Source organism: Balaenoptera acutorostrata, chromosome 9, assembly GCF_949987535.1.
Source record: "Balaenoptera acutorostrata chromosome 9, mBalAcu1.1, whole genome shotgun sequence".
Classification (NCBI taxonomy): Eukaryota; Metazoa; Chordata; class Mammalia; order Artiodactyla; family Balaenopteridae; genus Balaenoptera; species Balaenoptera acutorostrata.
The window spans coordinates 27050911-27071353 of record NC_080072.1 but is presented as its reverse complement, the minus strand read 5'-3'; the positions used below and the strand labels follow the sequence as shown (position 1 = coordinate 27071353).

General features: G+C 34.6%; 1 protein-coding gene across 1 annotated transcript in view; it reads right to left on the bottom strand.

The window, feature by feature from the left end:
* CCDC73 (coiled-coil domain containing 73) overlaps positions 1-20443 on the bottom strand; it is a 153701-nt gene that overhangs the window by 71251 nt on the left and 62007 nt on the right. Inside the window, exons 4-7 of the mRNA XM_028166209.2 lie at positions 17510-17581; positions 7441-7512; positions 5749-5784; positions 4741-4815 (exon numbers count right to left, since the gene is read on the bottom strand). Coding sequence (XP_028022010.2) covers positions 4741-4815; positions 5749-5784; positions 7441-7512; positions 17510-17581 — 255 coding nt within the window. The remainder of the gene's footprint in view (positions 1-4740; positions 4816-5748; positions 5785-7440; positions 7513-17509; positions 17582-20443) is intronic.

Sequence of the window (20443 nt, the reverse complement as noted above, 5' to 3'; positions counted from 1 at the left end):
AGATTTATGAAACACCATCAAAAGATAAAAGGAGAAGAATTTTAAAAATCACTATAAAAAACATCAAATAAGAAAAGAAGACAAGAGAGGAAGAGATGTACAACACAACTAAAACAGAAGACAATCAACAGAATGACAACAGTAATTCCACACCTATCAATAATTACTTAAATGTAAATGGATTAAAGTCTCCAATAAAAAGGCACAGAGTGGCTAAACAAATATTTTTTAAATCCAGTGATACATCTGTACGAGACTCACTGTAGATTTAAGGACACACGTAGACTGAAAGTAAAAGGATGAAACAGATATACCAAAGAGTAACCAAAAGAAAGCAGGGGTGGCTAAACTTATATCAGATAAAATAGACTTTAAGTCAAAACTGTCTTTAGAGACAAAGAAGGTCATTCTATAATGCTAAAGAGTCAATTCAACGGGAAGATATAATAAGTATATATGTACCCAACATCAGTGCACTTAAATATACAAAGCAAACATCAACAGATCTGAAGGGAGAAATTGACAGAACTACAATGATAGTAGGAGACTCCAATACCTCATTTTCCATAATGGATAGAATATCCAGACAGAAAATCAGTAAAGAAACAGTTGATGTGAACATCATTGTAGGTTAAATGGACCTAACAGACATATACAGAACTTTTCACTCAATAGAAGAAGAATGCACATTCTTCTCAGGCACACATGGAACATTCTCTAGGATAGATCATATGTCTATCATATGGTGTATCACAGAAAAGTCAACTTTTATGTGATAGGTCATCAAAAAAGTCTTAAATTTGAGAAGATCAAAATCATTGCAAGTATCTTTTCTGATCACAGTGGAATAAAATTAGAAATCATTAACAGTAAGAAAACAGGAAAATTCACAAATACATGGAAACTAAACAACATACTCTTGAACATTCGTTATATTAAAAAAAAAAAAAGGAGAATTTTAAAAGTATCTCAAGAGAAAACGAAAACAATAACACAACATATCAATACTTATGGGATGCACCAAAAGCAATACTAACAGGCGATTTCATAATGATAAACACCAACATTAAAAAAAACCCTCAAATAAACAACTTAACTTTACATCTCAAACAACTAGAAAAAGAAGAACTAGGCCAAAATCAGCAGAAGGAAGAAAATAATAGAGATTGGAACAGAAATAAATCAAATAGCAAATAGAAAAACAACTGAAAAAAACCAACGAAATTAAGAGTTGGTTTTTTGGAAGAATAAGCAAAATTGACAAACTGTTAGCTAGACTAAGAAAAAGACAGAAGAGTCAAATAAACAAAATTAGAAATGAAAAGGAGACATTATAATGGATGCCTCAGAAATAAAAAGGATCATAAGAGACTATTATGAACAATTATATGCCAACAAATTCTCCCATTAAAAGAAATGGATAAATTCCTAGAAACATACAACCTACCAAAACTGAAGATCGATGAACTAGAAAAACTGAACATACCAATAGCAAATGAGGATATTGAATCGATAATTTAAAACCTCCCAACAAAGAAAAGCCCAGGACTAGATGGCTTCATGGAAGAACTCTACCAAACATTTGAAGAAGATTTCATACAAATCCTTCTTAAATTCTCCCAAAACACGGAACAGAGAACATTTCCAAACTCATTTTATGAGACCATCATCATTCTGACAACAAAACCAGAAAAAGACACTACAAGAAAAGAAACCTACAGGCCAGTATCTATGATGAACATAGATGCAAAAATCTTCAATAAAATTCTAGCAAACAAAATTCGAGAGCATATTAAAAGGATCATACACCATTACCAAGTGAGATTTAATCCCTGGGTTAAAAGGATGGTCCAACATATGCAAATAAATCAATGTGCTACACCACACTAATAGAATGAAAGAAAAAAAACCACATGTTCATCTCAACAGATGTAGAAAAAGCATTTGACAAAATTCAACATCGTTCATGATAAAAACTCTCAACAAAATAGGTATATAAGAAACTTATCTCAGCACAATTAAGGCCATTTATAAAAAACCCACAGTGATCACTATAATCAAACCAGTGTAAGGCAAGAGTGCCTATTCTCACTACTTCTCTTCAACAGAGTACTGGAAGTCCTAGCCAGAGCAATGAGAAAAGAAAAAGAAATAAAAGGCATCCAAATCACAAAGGAATAAGATTATCTCTATTTGAAGGTAACATAATCATACATATAGAAAACCTTAAAGACAACAAAAAAACTGTTAGAACTAATAAACGAATTCAGTAAAATTGAGGATACAAAATCAGCATACAAAACCCAGCCACATTTCTATACACAAACAACAAACTATTTGAAAAGAAAATTAAGAAAATAATCACAATAGCAACAAAATGAATAAAATATTTAGGAACAAATTTAAGCAGAGTGGTTAAGGTCTGTACACTGAATATTATAAAACATTGATAAAAGAAATTTAAAAGACACAGATAAATGTAACGGCCTCTCTGTTCATGGATGGAAAATTAAATATTGTTTAAATGTCTGTATTACCCAAAGTAATCTACAGATTCAGTGCAATCCCTATCAAAATCACAATGCCAGTCTCTACAGAAATAGAAGAAACAATCCTAAAATTTATATAGAATCACGAAAGACCCTGAATGGCCAAAGCAATCTGAGCAAGGTGAACAAAACTGAAGACATCATACTTCCTGATTCCAAAATATATTTCAAAGCTACAGTAACCAAAGCAGCATGGTACTGACAAGAAACAAAACAAAAGCAAAACCAAAACCAACATGAGACATATCGACCAATGGAACAGAATAGAGAGCCCAGAAATAAATCCACATATCTGTAGCCAACTGATCTTCGACAAGGACACTAAAAACACATAATGGAGAAAGGACAGTGTTCAATAAATGGTGTTGGAAAAACTGGATATCCAAATGCAGAACAATGAAACTGGACCCTTACCTCATGCAATATACAAAATTTCATACCATAAACAAAAATCAACTCAAAATGGATTAAAGACTTAAACATAACTCCTGAAACCATAAAACTACTAGAAGGAAATTTAGGGAAAGAGCTTCTCAACATTAGGCAATGATTTTTTTAGACATGACACCAAAAGCACAGGCAACAAAAGGAAAAATAGACAAGTGGGACTGCATGAAACTAAAAAGCTTCTACACAGCAAAGGAAATAATCAACTGAGTGAAAAGGCAACCTACACAATGGGAGAAACATTTGCAAACCATGTATCTGAGTAGGAGTTAATATCCAAAATGTAGCAGGAAGTCATATACACACTCAATAGCAGAAAACCCCAAATAACCCAATTAAAAAATGAGCTGAGGACCTAAACAGACATTTCTCAAAGAAAGACATACAAATGACCAACAGGTATATGAAAACATGCTCAACATCACTAATAATCAGGGAAATGCAAATCAAACTCACAATGAGATTACCTCACACCTATCAGAATGGCTGTGATCAAAAAGACAAGAGATAAGAAGTGCTGATAGGGCTTCCCTGGTGGCGCAGTGGTTGAGAATCTGCCTGTTAATGCAGGGGACACGGGTTCGAGCCCTGGTCTGGGAAGATCCCACATGCCACGGAGCAGCTGGGCCCGTGAGCCACAACTACTGAGCCTGCGCGTCTGGAGCCTGTGCCCCGCAACTGGAGGGGCCGCAATACTGAAAGGCCCGCGCACCGCGATGAAGAGCGGTCCCCGCACCGCGATGAAGAGTGGCCCCCGCTTGCCGCAACTAGAGAAAGCCCTCGCACGAACCGAAGACCCAACACAGCCAAAAATAAATAATAAATAAATAAATAAAGTAGCTATAAAATTAAAAAAAAAAAAAAAAAAGAAGTGCTGGTAAAGATGCGGAGAAAAGGAATCCTTGTACTACTGTAATCAGACTAAAGGAAGAAAGCTTGTCAACTGCTTAAACAAATCCACACTACAGTGTGAATTACCTGATTCAGGTAGTAACCATCAAGATCCTTCCACTGTAAAAAAGTTACTTTGCTCTTTGTAATTAATATTATCTATAGGGTGATACTCTGAAATCATGTGAATATCTTTTTCCCCAACCATCTCTATTTTACTTTTTATCTCCTTTTATTGTTTGTCTTCCCCATTAGAATGTAAACTCCACAAGGGCAGAGGTTTTTGACCCTTTTACTCACAGCTGTATTCCCAGTGCTTAGAGCAGGGTTTGGCACATAGTAGACCTTCATAAATATGTATTGAATGATTCATCATCTGTTGTATACCTCTGTATTCTGTTGTATACCTCATACCTCTGTATGAGACTGAATGACTTAAAGGCGAAGTGATGTTTCCTTCATCTTTGTATTTGTAGAAAATAAGCATAGTACTTAGCAAATAATAATAACAATAAATGCTACTTTATGTTAATTTTTAAGGACCATGGATAAATCAGTTATAATATATAGGCCTAACTTGCTTTTGTCATCTATAAAGTGCTAAAAATAACATATATCTAATTATATTACTGTGAGAAATAATGAAAGTTATGTTAACATTTCCTTTTAAAATAAAAGATAAAGCAAAAATCCTACTAATTTGAAATCCAAGGCTCTCAGGAAAAAGTACTAAATTATATATGATATATGAATTTTTTTCAGCTTCACTTTGCTACACTACATGTTTACAGCATTTTACTGATAAAATGCTAAAAAACCAAATTACTTTTCAAGCAATACTAAGTTACTTTACCTGTAATGCCTTTAATGTTTCCTTCAATCCTTCTATTTCTTTTTCTTTTATTTCTGTAGCAAGCTGATATTTTCCCTTCAAGTAAAAAACTATATTTCAGTACTTTCCAATATAAGTGACATTATTAACAGGGAAAACAAGAGTTCAAGAACCAAAATCTCTACTTGAAACCTAATACTTCACAGAATTTAAACATGTATCTGTACTACAACTTATATTTCTAATGACTTCAAGATATCATAAAATTACAATAAGGTCTATACAAGGTTACAAATATCATGAAATGGAAAATCTCATTATAACAATAAATCATTTTAACAATAGAGCATTCCTGAGAACTTATGGATACTATATAATTATTTAATTCATATGGCTAGAATAAATATATTCTAATCAATAAGACACAAGTACATTTATTTTATAAATATAAGGATATGAGAAAAATTTTAAAAGAAAGTCTTTTGCTAAAAATAACTCTAAGTTTTAATATTATAAATGACATGTCCTTTGATATAATAAAAACATGTATGAACTATTGAATAGCTAGAGAAAACATTTAATGCCAGATGAATTTCTAGCATTGTTCAGAGTTGTATACTCTTTTCCTGTTGGTCTGCATGCAGATGCAAATCATTTTACTGTTTTTTAAAGAAGGTAATTTCATTGAAAAGGCACTAAAAATATATTATACTTAATAGAAACACTGCAGTATAGTGGAAAGAGCATTAATTTAGGGGCTGAAGAAATCTAGGTTCTAGTCCCAGCTTTGCCACTTCAAAATGGGAGCGTCAGCAAGTCATTTATATCTTACTAGGCCTCAGTACTCTCAACTGTAAAATGATAAGAGCTCGAGTAACATGATTCCTTTAGGTCCTTTCTGTTTCTAAAATTTTAAGAAATTAACAGTCTCCATTTGTTTATTACCAATGCTCCTTTCCATTATGGTGAACAACTGATAATTAAATGCATTTAAATTATGTTTCAAATTATTAAAAAATTAATATATACCTTTTCTTCTTCCAAGGCACACATCTTCATTTGCAACTGATAAAGAATTTTAAAAATTAAAATACAGGTAAGTGAAATGTTACCAGTGATTTACACTGGTCAGTGAGACTACAGAAATGTTTTACATGTCTATATTGTTTGAACTTAGTACAATGTGATTATGCTACTTTTACACTGAGAAAATAAACAATAAAAGGTATAAAAGGGGGAAAAAAGATAGTCACCAAAGAAAATGAACAATTTAATCTCACAATCAGAGCACCAATCATCCTTGAAAGTTCAGTTTTTCCCTCCAGTTTTTTTTAAATGTTTCAATATTTTGCCATCTACTCATAAACAATAACATATAACATTTTCTGAATGCACACTTTTATGAAATTGATATCATTTGTATTTGCACTGACAGTATTTTCTGAAATTTTTAAAAAATGCATATGTTAGTCTAATAAATAAATAATGACATTTTAAAACAGAAAAATTAAGATGAACTTGCCAAAGGAAACTAATTAAATATTCCAAGCAACACAAGGATACTAGGCAAAGTTGTCAAGAAATAAAATTTTTCTTTGGAATTTCTCCATCTCATTTTCCATATTCCTCACTTACATTCAAGAATCCTTTTTTTAAAGAGAAAGAAAAGAAGAAAAGAAATTAAAAAAAAAAAAAAAGAGAACCCAATAGCACTTTCTCATCTACCCTTCAATTACCTGGATATTCTTTCTTGCCCAGAGTCCCTTGTGGTAACAGAGACATAGAACTGCTCTCTCCTAAAGAATACTATGCTGTACATTTGGTTTCTGCTTCCTTACCCTTCAATTAAAACTCCCATAACTTAGGTAAAGCCAATTTCAGACTATAAGGAAATTTATCATCTGCTTAAACAAATCCACACTACAGTGTAAATTACCAATAACCTTAACCCACTAGTGATTAGGTTATATAGGTTTATTTCTTTTTATGCATTTCTCTCTAAACACACACACTTGTATGTAGATAAAATCAAAAAAGGGGGAAGGAAAAAGGAAAAAAAAATGGTGATGTTGGCATGGCTATAAGGAAAAGCACTTCCAGAGTACATTTTCCATAGGTACATTTCTTACACTTATATTTTATAATTAGGGACTGAAGAGAAATGTGAGGTAGTAAAGAAGAGCTATAGAATTCAAAATAACAGAAGGAGTTGTTCTTCATTTCTTTAAAATATTTTTTTTCAATTCTTCTACCAATCTTTCTTAGTTGTTAGCAGTTGATATTTATGGAGGTGCATGATAATCACATCTCTTCATCCTTTACATCTCCCTACTTGCATTTCAGCTTTTCACCAGTGTTGTAATGTTAGCTTGGGCAAAGGAGTAATGTGGAAAAGGTAAGCTCCTAGGATATGCTAATTAAAGACAGAAAAGGGAGAAGGGAGAGAAAGAGCAAGAACACACATATCACTAACATATTTCATTTAGGACCAATAAAAACACATCTCCAAGAAAATAGTATTCCTAGTTTCTTTCCTTAACTAAATCATTCTACTACATTACATTATTATCAGTTGTGATTCAAAATAACCTTACTCCCTGCTTCCAATAATAACCTTTTTGTCTTCAGTGAGTATGGAGAACAACCTGTCATAATATTCATGAGAAGTGGGAAAACTGCAATATTTAAAACTGTAATGTTTGTCTATCCTTATGAAATTACCTGCTTTTTAAAAACTGCCATTGCTTCTTTGTGTTGTTTTGTTAATGCTTCCTTTTGATTCTGAAGAGTTTCCTATTTTAAAATCATGAAAAGTTAAAACAGATTCTAGCCACTTTCAGTTTTAAATTTTAATTGGGTTCACAAATTAAAGTTAAACATATTCATTGCACATATTATTTTATGCTCTTAAAATGCAACTTATGACAATTTTATGGGTTTTTTTAACTGTCATGGACTCAGCATACAATAATTTTGCTTCCAGTTGCTTCTTCATGATAAAACATATTGCTCTCTAAAATTTTAAACTCTGAATATAGCTTACTTTAAAGTTTTCTTCAAGAAAATATCTTTCATCAAAAGTTATTAAAATTAAGTCTAGTATACAAGCAGACTACAGTCTTATTACAGTTTCCAAAAAAACCAATTTTATTATCTAAGCACAAATGTTTACATGGTAACATATGATTCTTTAAATTCACTGAAATAATTTTTTACAAAACCAAAACTACCACAGGGCATTTTTGAAAAAAAATCCATGTATACAATTCCATTTCTTTCCCCTCCACCTTTTTTTGGTAGAAGTTGTGTGTCCTGTCCTTTAGATTCAAGATGAATTTTTTCTTCTATCTTTATCAAATAATACTCATAATTTAAAAAATTAGAGCTAAAACTGGCAACCACTTTCAAATGCTTCTGTTATTTTACTCCATGATTCTAAATATACACTGATTTATCAATTTAAAAAATTTATCTACTGACCTCCTATATGATAGCATTCTTGTACAAACATAATCCTACATGTCCTCCATCTAGTCTTCCAACAGAATTATATAAAAATTGTGGCTTAAATCAATAGTCAGTATTTATACTCTTATAACTGCAATTTTTATTCAATGCTAAGCCATATGGTATATCATGATTACATTTCTTTTTTTTAAATTAATTAATTTATTTATTTATTTATTTATTTTTGGCTGCATTGGGTCTTTGTTGCTGCGCATGGGCTTTCTCTAGTTGCAGCGAGCAGGGGCTACTCCTCCTGGACCCAGGTTTGAACCTGTGTCCCCTGCATTGGCAGGCGGATTCTTAACCACTGCGCCACCAGGGAAGTCCCATGATTACATTTCTATTCTTATACAACTTTTATTTTTCCTGAAGTTAGCAATTACTTTAAAATATTTGAATTCCCATAACTAATTTTGAAAAATAATACTGCCAGTTCCAAGGTCTGTATCAATTGGTTCATATGCTCAGAGGCAAAAAAAAAAAAAAAAAAAAGAATAGAAAAGGCAAAGTGAGAAGATCCCAAGAATGACTTAGGAAATCCCAAACTGCATAGGAAAACAGGCTTTTTTTTTTTTTTTTAATTTTTAAATTTTTGGCCACACCACGCAGCTTGCAGGATCTTAGTTCCCTGACCAGGGAATGAACCTGGGCCCTGGCAGTGAAAGCACCGAGTCCTAACCACTGGACTGTCAGGGAATTCTCCAGAAAGCAGACATTTAGAAAAGCTGTAGATATTGGACAAAATTTTTCAGAGGATATTGCCCAGTTTTCTTATGAAAATATATTAGACTCTACTCCTGCAAACAAGGAAAGAATGAATTTATAGGACACTTCAGGGATAAATTCTTTGAGGAGCAGATTCTGAAGTAAATATGAACTCTGGCTCTCTCCCCGTTTTTTGTGAACAGCCGTAAATCTAGAAATAGGAGATTTAATATGCAACAAAAACTGGAATGGGAAATAGCCCCATTACTAGATCTCCAAATTCAGATCTTCAAAAAGCCTTAGAACAAAAGAAGAATAAACTGGTACCCTTACAGATAAAACAATTTAATACTCCCACTCCAGTCATCAAGCGTGAGAGGAATGAGTCTCATGGTAAAGACACCTGTAGAAACTTATTATAAGCAGAAAAGACACTGGGGAAAAAAAACATCCTAAACTAGCTAAGAAAATGAAGGGAAAAAATATCAGGTGGGCAAATCAATGTCACTGCTCTGACACGCACCCAACTTCCCATTTATTCCTCAAACTTACAAAGAGCAATTTCTCTAAATATTAAAAGAAACCTTGAAATTTTATTCATACCATAAACTCTGGCAACATCACATAACCTTTCCCTCAGGGTCAATGAGCTACTCAAATAGGGCGTATCTCTAGTAATTCAAAGATACTCGCCCCATTTTAGCCTATAACCGTTATCCTTGGATTCTCAAGTGAGGAATATTATTTTCTCCTTTATGACGCCACACCCATTAACTTAAGACATAGGAGTCTACTATGCAAATAGCATTGAAAAATTAAACTCCTGTTTTTTTGGAGGAGTTTTTTTTTTTTTTTTTTAAGATTCCTGGGGATTCTATTCACAATCAGATCATAGCTTATTTGGATATTGACTTAGGTACCTGTGTGTACCATGGAACCAAATTAAAGATCTCCATGAAGTGGACTCTTTGTGGGCAAAATGTCTTAACTGATATTGGCAGCAAGGTTCAGATTGACCCATCTAAACCTCTACTTAACTTTATACAATACCTCTAAAACCAGAAACGAAGAAGAACTAAGTCAATTGTCCTAAAGCCTAATAAAGAAAGAATGAATCAATCATACCTATACCAGTTTTAAAATTTTGACTTGTTCCCCAGTCAAAAACCCAATGGGTGAAGATTTGTTTAAGACCTTAAGGCCATAAATAAAATATCAATTTCCCCAATTCACTGAGCCCAGATACTATTTTATCTTCAATGCCACCTGACTCTACATACTTTACTACTATATATTTATCTGTGTTCTGCTTTCTATGGCGTCCCTTTACATCAACATAGTTTTACCTGTTTGTTCTGTCCTGGGAGAGTCAACAATTTACCTGGACAGTTATGCCACAGTGGTTTACTGAGGAACTTAGGGACCTTAAACCTCCCTGTAAACTCTACACTTATACAATATGTGGGCAAGCTTTCGTTATGTTCTAAAGATGAAGAGAGCTCTAAGACTGACTCCATTTATCTACGTACTGTTTTAGCTCAGAAAGGACATGAGAATTCAAAAAAAAGTTTAGTATTTTGTAAGAATAAAGTGCATTATTTAGGGTATAATTTATCCCAAGGGGGTAAATCTATTATTCCTGATAAATTATGAGCCCTTCAATACTTTCCAAGGCTGTTTACTAAGAGAAAATTAAGAAGTTGTCTAGATTTCACTGGCTACTGTAGACACTGGGTTCCAAACATCTCTGAAATTGACACATTTCTATATAATTTAAGTCCTCAACAATGGAACCTTTCCCTTAGGAACTTAAACACGGACAAGAATTTTGTGATTTAAAAATAACTCTCAACAGCCCCCCTCGCACCCCCACAATTGGGGTCCTCCAAATTGTCATAAAGCTTTCTATCTATTTGTATCTGAGCAATGTAGACAAGTCCTTAATACTCTAACAGAACACCACAGGTATCACCAGGGCCCAATTGCTTACTACAATCTTCCCCTCAACCCAGTGAGGGGAAAATCCTACTCCTTATCTAAGGATAGTAATAAGCAGCAGCCAAACTAGTAGAGGCCTCTACTGACTTGGTTTAAGGATCTTGTTTAAATTTGATGGTTCTGTATGCTGTACAATCCTGGATGCTACTGAAAACACACTTCTTGGCAAGCAGGCTTACATCCTATGAACTTTTTATTATTTTCTCCCTCACACATTTCAACTCAGTGCTATACTTTAAAGATTGCTACACTTTTCCCATTACCCAAAGAAGAGGAATTCCATGAGATCTAACCTCTGTCCAAACAATGACTATGCTTCAAATGGATTTATTAGAAACTCCTCCTAGAAAATCTAGGTTTAATATTATTTGTTGATATATCATTTTTTATAACTGAAATGGGAACTATCAGGCAAGATATACTGGAACAGTCTCAACTGACCCCTAAAACATGACTCCTTACCAGAGGTAAAACCAGTCCTGATGACAGTACTTACCCTCTCAGCAGAGCGTGCCAATTGTCAAGAGATAAGAGAGTTAACATAAAACTAATATCAGGTATACCTTTTGGAGTAGTCCATGATTTTGTAATACTGTAGAAACAATGAGAGTTTCCAACCTTAATAGGAATCCCAATGTAAAATGAACAACAGTTTTAAGTACTCTAATGCTTCCTAAGGAGGTGGCTATCATGAAGCCACACTATTAAGGGATAACAAAGGCTAAAAGAAATATCCTAGGTTTATCTTTATGACACACAGGCAGCCCTCAATCAGGTCCTGGCCCCATTATACTCTAAAAAGCTAAATCTTTCTGGAGATTAAAAAATCCTATTTTGGAATGCTCACAACTGGCTCCAGAATCTGAAAAGAATACATGGTTGTAAACTACAAGAGAATCCCTGGCACTTTCAGGACAGACACTTGGTGGCACCAGAGAACCTTGACGAAACTCTGCAAACATATTTTACAAGGAATTACCCAACAGAGCAAAGACATATTGAAAACGATATTCAATTAGCATTGGTGGGGAAATTTTACTAAGATTTTTGAGGATGTCTCTGGTGCAAATCTCATCTGTCTCCCTCACAATCCTAGTAAAACTGTTATCCTTGTAAATCCAAGCTTCAGGACCCCACTGAACATGTTCAAATGGACTTCCTAAAATAAACCCCTACAGTGGGTTCTGAATATGTTCTGATCATTGCTTGCTACTTCTCTGGATGGATTAAAACTTTTTCTTGAGAGAGAGCTATAATTATGAGAGTAGGAAAAAAATTACTTGATCTTGTGTTCCCAATATGAGGATCTCCAGTAACAGAGGCACTCATGTTACTGGACCTGTTTTTAGAGAACTCTGCAAAGCCTTGTCATTTATTTAGATATTTCATTGCCCCAATCATCCCCAATCTTGAGGAAAAGTAGAGAGAGTTAATGGCACCTTAAATCTGACACTCTTGAACTTCCATGACCAAGAAGGTTATGTCTAACTATCATGACTATTAAGTCCACACTCTCCTACACTTCACTGGCTTCTACCATACACACCTATTAGAGGTTACCACATGAAACTGGCTACTTGTGCCCCAATCTTGGACATTTTCTTACTTCGGACAAACCTGGCAAAGTACTCCAAGGACTCAGGAAATATACTTCATAGTCTTATCACCATCTCACATAAGTTGCCTTTCCTCTACATGATCTAAAATGCAGATAAATATAAGCTGAGAGAGTTCATTACCATTAGACCTGCCCTGCAAGAAATGATATGAGTCCTACAGGTTGAATTGAAAGGACATGAGAGAGTAACTCAAAGCCGTATGAAGAAATAAAAATCTCTGTAAAGGTAAATACATGAGCAATTTATAAAAGCTAGTATTACTCTAACAGCAGTTTTTATTTCTTTTTTTAAGAAACTAATACTTTTTAAAAAAAGACAAATATTAGGCTAAAAGCTAGTATTACTGTACCTTTGGTTTGTAACTCCATATTTGCTTTCTACATAATTCAGAGACTAATGCATTTTTAAAACTACTAGTTTATTCTCTTGAGCACACAATATATAAAGATGTAATTTTATAATATCAACAACTGAAAGGGGTGTAGATGGAGTTATAAAGGAATAGAGTTCTTGTATGTTATTGACATTAAGCTGATACAAATTCAAATTAGAGTGCTATAATGATAGATGCTAACTGTAATCCCCATGGTAAACATAAAGGAAATAGCTAGAGAATATACACAAAAGGAAATGAGAAAGGCATTTAAACATCTCACTACAAAAAAATCAACTAAACACAAAAGATGATGGTAATGCAGGAAATGAGGGACAAAAAACTATCAGACACATGGAAAACAAATAGCAAAATGACACAAGTTAGTTGCTCCTTATCAGTAATTACTTTAAAAGTATATTTTAACTCTCTCACCTAAAGACAAAAATTGGAAGAATGGATAAAAAACATGATCCAACTTTATGCTGTCTACAAGAGACTCACTTGAGATCTAAAGACACAAACAGGTTGAAAGTAGAAAACTGGAAAAAGATATTCCATTAAAATAATAACCAAAAGAACAAAAAAAAAACAAAATTAAAAACGGCCTTTAAATTTTAAGAAGTTACATTAGACAAAGAAAGATATTATATATCCATAAAACGTTCAATAAGGAAGAAGATATAACAATTATAAGCATTTATGAACCAAATGACAGACCATCAGAATATATGAAGCAGGGCTTCCCTGGTGGCACAGTGGTTAAGAATCCGTCTGCCAACACAGGTTTGATCCCTGGTCTGGGAAGATCCCACACGTCGTGGAGCAACTAGGCCCGTGTGCCACAACTACTGAGCCTGTGCTCTAGAGCCTGCGAGCCACTACTACTGAGCCCACATGCTACAACTATTGAAGGCCGCATGCCTAGAGCCCATGCTCCACAATAAGAGAAGACACCACAGTGAGAAGCCCTCACACTGCAAGAAAGAGTAGCCCCCGCTCGCTGCAACTAGAGAAAGCCCACGCACAGCAACAAAGACCCAATTCAGCCAAAAATAAATAAATAAATAAATTTTAAAAAAAAGAAAAGAATGGGAGAGATCCCTCCTCCCTTTAACAGAACAGAAAAACAATAGAGAAAATCAGTGAAATTAAAAATTGGTTCTTTGAAAAGATAACAAAATTGATAAACCTTTACCCAGATGGACTAAGAAAAACAGAGAAGACTCAAATTACTAAAATCAGAAATGAAAGTGGGGACATTACTACTGATTCTGCAGAAATAATAAGTATGATGAGAGTACTATGAACAACTGCATGCTAACAAATTGGGTAACCTAGATGAAATGGAGAATTCCTAGAAATGTAAAACCTAAGAAGACCAAATTATGAAGAAATAGAAAATTTTAATAGACTATAGGAGACTGAATCCATAATCAAAATCTCCCAATACAGAAAAGCCCTGAACCTGATGGCTTCACTGGTGAATTCTACCAAACATTTAAAGAACTAACAGCAATCCTCCTCAAACTTTTCCAAAGAGTTGAATAGGAAGGAACACTTCCTAACTCATGCTTGATGCCAATATTACCTTGATACCAAAGCCAGATGAAGACACATCAGAATACTACAGACCAGTACCCCTGATGAACATTGATGCAAAAATTCTCAAAAAAATACTAGCAAACAGAATTCAGAAGCATATTAAAAGGATCACACACCATGACCAAGTAGGATTTATCCCTGGGATAAGAGAGTTCAACATACAAAAAAATCAGTCAATGTAATACACCACATTAACAGAATGAAGACAAAAAAGCACACAATCATCTCAACTTATGCAATAAAAAGGATCCAACAAAATTCAATACCCTTTCATGGTAAAAAAAAATCCAACAAACTAGGAATAGAAGGAAACTACCTCAACATAATAAAAGCCATATTTGAAAACCCCACAGTGAACATAATATTCAATGGTAAAGGACTGAAAGTTTTTCCTCTAAGGTCAGGAACAAGGCAAGGATGCCCACTTTCACAACTTCTATTCAATATAGTACTGGAAGCACTGGTTAAAGCAATGAAGCAAGAAAAAGAAATCCAATTTGGAAAGGAAAAAGAATTATCTGTTTGCAGATGATATGATCTTATATGTAGAAAACCCTAAAGAGTCCACAAAAAACCTGAATAAATGAATTCAGCAAAGTAGTACGATACAAAGTCACACAAAAATCAATTGCATTTCTATACACTAACAATGAACTACCCAAAAATGAAATGAAGAAAACAATTACATTTACAATAGCACTAAAAAGAATAAAATACATAGAAATTAACTTAACCAAGGAGATGAAAGACTTGTAAGTGAAAACTACAAAACACTGCCCAAAGAAATTAAATTAAAAATTAAAAATACAAACACATCTTTTGCTCTGGGATTAGAAAACTTCATATTTGTAAGATAATACTATCCAAAGTTATCTACATATTCAATGTAATCTCTATCAAAATCCCAATAATATTTTTTGCAGCAATAGAAAAACCCATCCTAAAATTCATATGGAATCTCAAGGAACCCAAAATAGCCAAATAATCTTGAAAAAGAAGATCAAAGCTGGGGGACTCACACTTCCTAATTTCAAAACTTACTGGAAAGCTCCAGGAATCAAAATAGTGTTGTAATGGCATAAAGAAAGACACATGGACCAATGGAATAGAATAAAGAGCCCAGAAATAAACCCTCACACACATGGTCAAGGGTGTCAAGATCATTCAATGGGGAAAGAACAGTCTTTTCAGCCAAAGGTTCTGGGAAAACTGGATATACACAAGCAGAAGAATGAAGCTGAACCCTTACCTAACACCATATACAAAAATGAACTCAATCAAAACACCACCAAACAACCTGTTAATAAAGCAAAACCATGTTTATTGGAATTCATTGCAGTAACTGAGGACACTACTTTGACAGAGTCTTAGTAGTATCTCAAAAGGAACAAGTTAGAATTGGGTGATGTAGAAGGTTATGGGATTTAGGTGTTTGGGGGAACTTAAGATACTTTTAATTTACATTGCCAATAAGAAATATATGGAAGTTCTATTTTTCTACAACTTTGTAAAGTAAGGTAGGAATCTGCTTTTATTTTTCTTCAGATGGTATACCCAGTTCTAATATCATTTCTTGAATAATCTACTTTTCCCCACTGATCAGAAATGTCACCTTTATCATTCACTAAATTATCTTATGTATTTGGATCTATTTCTGGACTCTATTATAGTCTATCTGTTCATGTATACTACCAAGCTATTTCAACTATTGTAGCTTTATAATATATTTAAGAATCTAGTGTGACTAGATTCCTTCTCAAAACTTTCCCAGCCACTCTTGTAAGTTTATTTCCACATAAACCTTAGAATCAGCTTAAGTACACCAAACACACACTTGGTATTTTAAATTGGATTGTATTAAACTTACTGATTAACTTAAGGATTCTGATAATTTTCTACTGCTGACTCTCTCTATTCAAAACAAGATATGACTTTACATTCTGACTTTACATTCTGACTTTATGTCTGCTTGGAGCTTTAGATTGTATTTGGTGTTTACCTGTTTTTTCTCTCCACAAACAGGTCTCTTTATTTGACCTGTCCCTCATATGTAACCCAACTCTGGTTTCACTCCCATTTCTACACAACCTTATGGATCTCTCTGGCCTCAAAATTCCCATCATTGGCCTATCCTCTGTCATCTGAATTCTACTTCTGACATGTTATCTCCAAGTTCCTGTTTCAATATTGCCAAATACTGAGAAGAAGGGTCATCTTAATTAAGCTTTCAATTTTTAGCTGTTAAGATTACTTTGGTGGGAGACTTCCCTGGCGGTCCAGTGGTTAAGACTCCACACTCCCAATACAGGGGGCCCGGGTTCAATCCCTGGTCAGGGAACTAGATCCCACATGCTGCAACTAAGAGCCCGCAACCCACAACTAAAAGATCTTGCATGTCAACAAAGATCCCACGTGCCATGACAAAGACCTGGTGCAGCCAAATAAATAAATAAATAAATATTAAAAAAAAGAAAAGATTACTTTGGTGGAAAAGCAAGAGAGGCACTATCAAAAGTGCCTCTATATGGATAAGGATCAAAAGAGAATCAGATATGATACTATTTTTTTTAAGATTTGGTTATAGTATATAACAACAGCCTAGGAAAATACAGTACTATTCTGAAGTTTCACTTCTTAAAAAATATTTTGACTCCTCTATAACACACAATATGTTTCTCAGATATGAAATAATTCATAGTAGTTTTCAGAGTTATCCTTGTCTATTTTCTTATCAGAAAGCCTGGGAAAAAATGGTTATTCTCACGGAAGAAACTAACAACACAACATTGTAAAAAAAAAAAAAGTTATTCTCAGTTTTCTGGAAGCCTAAATGTTCTTAACAGTTTTAGTTGGAATTTTCTTGAGACTCTCTAAAATGATGCACAATTCCCCAAATATGTTTAGGAAATTTAAAAATTAACTTCACAATTAAGGATTAAAATACATAAAATAAAATGCTAATTAGAGGGGGGAAAATACTCACCTTTTGCCATTTAAGTTCTTGCGTCTCCATAATAATTTTACCAATCTGCTCTTCATACTGAGCTTCTGCTTCCTAAGTCAAAAAGAAGAAAAATACTAGGAAAATTAGGACTTGAAAATTTCCAGTTTCAGCTCTTTCTAGAGAGATAAAAAGAGCATCCTCCCACACTTACAACAAGAAAAAGGGCTGGAAAATTTGCAAATTAAATAGCCAAATCCATCAGGGAACTGAGGTCCCAGATCAACCAAGTAATCCAAAATCTGGATAGAGAAACGGGTTACTGCAGGGAGAACAGAACCACTGCATTTGCTTACCTGGGACATAAGCCATTGAGTACTGATTTAAAAACTCAGCTAAAAGTCCTTAATAAATTTCTAAAGGCAGAACATGGGCTGGTGTAAGAACATGAATCTCCTGAGGGCCCCAGAAATAAGGAGGTTTATATCTTTTAGGAATAAGGAGGTTTATACCTTCTAACAGGTTTTTCTTCCATGAAACCCACCAGGTGGTTACAGGGAAGGATGGGAAGAATCTGAGAAAGCTTTTCCCCTGTGGTACTGGCTGGGGAGGAGAAGAGCAGTCACAAGCCTTCTTCCCTAAATCTCCTACAGACCAAAAACCTTAATCTGCAGGGGACAGGACAACAAAAACTATATCTAAGGACACTAGTGGAAATCCTCTGCAGTGGGGAAAGGGGACCAGCAGATACCACTGAAAACTCTACCTAGACAGACCTGTCTTTCTTATCTCCTCTAAGGAACAAAAGCCTTAATCTACAGGGGGAAGAGCAATAAAAACTAGCCCATGAGAGCACTTATGGAAACCCACTGCAGATGAGAGGAGAAGACAAGAAAAATAGAACAGCTCTATCTTTGGGGAGGGGAAGGAATACATGCTAGGCCCACCATTAAATACGAAAGAGGGATCAGAATTCTTGTGGAGGCCTCACCTTGAGACTTGGGTTCACCAAAAACTGAGGCTTAATAGAAACATCAGAGAATGCTCCTATTCCCCACCTGCCGCCACCACCCAACTAACAAGTGTCAAGTAAAAAAACAGTGAGACATAGCTGGGAGAGCTGCAAGGATAGACTCTCTCTGGGAAGCAGCACAAAAGGAAGACCCAAAGTCAAGGGGGGAAGCCCAAAGCCAAGCAAGAAGCAGTTATTTAGAAAAACCCTCTGATTTCATTTAAAATATTGTAATACTCTTGAATTAGCCCACACAATAAACACAAGGTATCACTAGAGAAATCTGAAGCTTCTGTCGGAAACTTCAATAGGTAGACTTGAAAGCTGCCTGGTTGAGTGTTGAAGGCATACCCCAACACACACACACTCAGCTCTTCTGCAAAGACTGAGAGTTTTTTTGTTTGTTTGTTTTGGTTCCAGGTATTTAAGGAAATCTACGTCAAACAAAGCACTAGCTGATCACTAAGCTAAGAGCACATGACAAAAACTGAAGACTTAACACAATTATTTCAGAAAAGTCACTACACAAACAAATAATGACAAAAACAAGAAGCAACCCTGAGAAGAGGGAGGAATCTTATTTCCAGAGTTGTCACATATTCAAAACATTCATGTCCATTTCTCAAAAAATATTTACAAGGCATGCAAGTAAACAGAAAAGTGTGATCCAGTGCTTCCCTGTTGGCGCAGTGGTTAAGAATCCGCCTGCCAATGCAGGGGACACGGATTCAAGCCCTGGTCGGGGAAGATCCCACATGCCGCAGAGCAACTAAACCCGTGCACCACAACTACTGAGCCTGCGCTCTAGAGCCCACGTGCCACAACTACTGAAGCCCGTGTGCCTAGAACCCGTGCTCCGTGACAAGAGAAGCCACCGCAGTGAGAAGCCTGTGCACTGCAACTAGAGTAAGCCCACGTGCAGCAACGAAGACCCAACGCAGCCAAAAATAAATAAATAAAATAATTATATATAAAAAAAAAAGTGTGATTCATACACAGGAAAAAAAACAATTTAATAGGAACTGTCCCTGAGCAAGTGCATACAACGGACCTAGACAAAGACTTTAAATCAATAATTTTAAATATGCTCAAAGTGCTAAAAGAACCATGTACAAAAGTCCTAAAGCCATTAAAAAGTTAAGGGAATGCTACAAACAAGTTTATGCTCATAAATTTGACAACTTACAGAAACAGACCAATTCTTCTAAAACCACAAACTATCAGACCTCAACCAAGAAGATAAATAACAATCTTCAAAAGCCCTATAGTCATAAATTTAAAAGCTCCAAAAAAAGAAATGTACAGGCCCACATAATTTCACCATAGAATTCTGAATGATATGCATTCTGAAGTATTTAGGAAGTGCACTGATGCCTGCAATTTACTCTGAAATCATCAAAAATAAAGTTGAAGGAGGGATAAGTAGATGGATAGACGTGATAAAACAAGTACAGTAAAATGTTAATGGTGTATGAGTGTTCACTGTCAAATTCTGTTAGTTTTGCTGTATGTTTGACAATTTTCATAACAAACTGGGAGAAATCAAAGAGTGGATGTTAACAGATAAAATACATTTTGTTATGAAATATTTTCCTATGACTCTCTCACATGTTCTTTGCTTATTACACACACACATACACACACTTATGCTATGGTATTCAAAGAGGCTTTCATGAAATCTGTCTCATTGAAAATGCTTTCAGCAGCAAGTAGCAACAACAAACCCCGACTCACAATGGCTTATGGGACTTACTGTCTCACATGACAAGTCCAAAGGCAGAGTCCTTCTAGAATTTACTTCAGTGGCTCAACAATATCATCAAGGACTATAATTCTGCCCATCTTTCCATTTTGCCATTATCCAAGTGATTTTCCTTAAGCTTTTCACCCCTTGGCCACTTTAATTTTAGGCATCAAGGACGGAAAGGACATTATCCTACAGTAGAAAAAGTGTAATCTCTTAT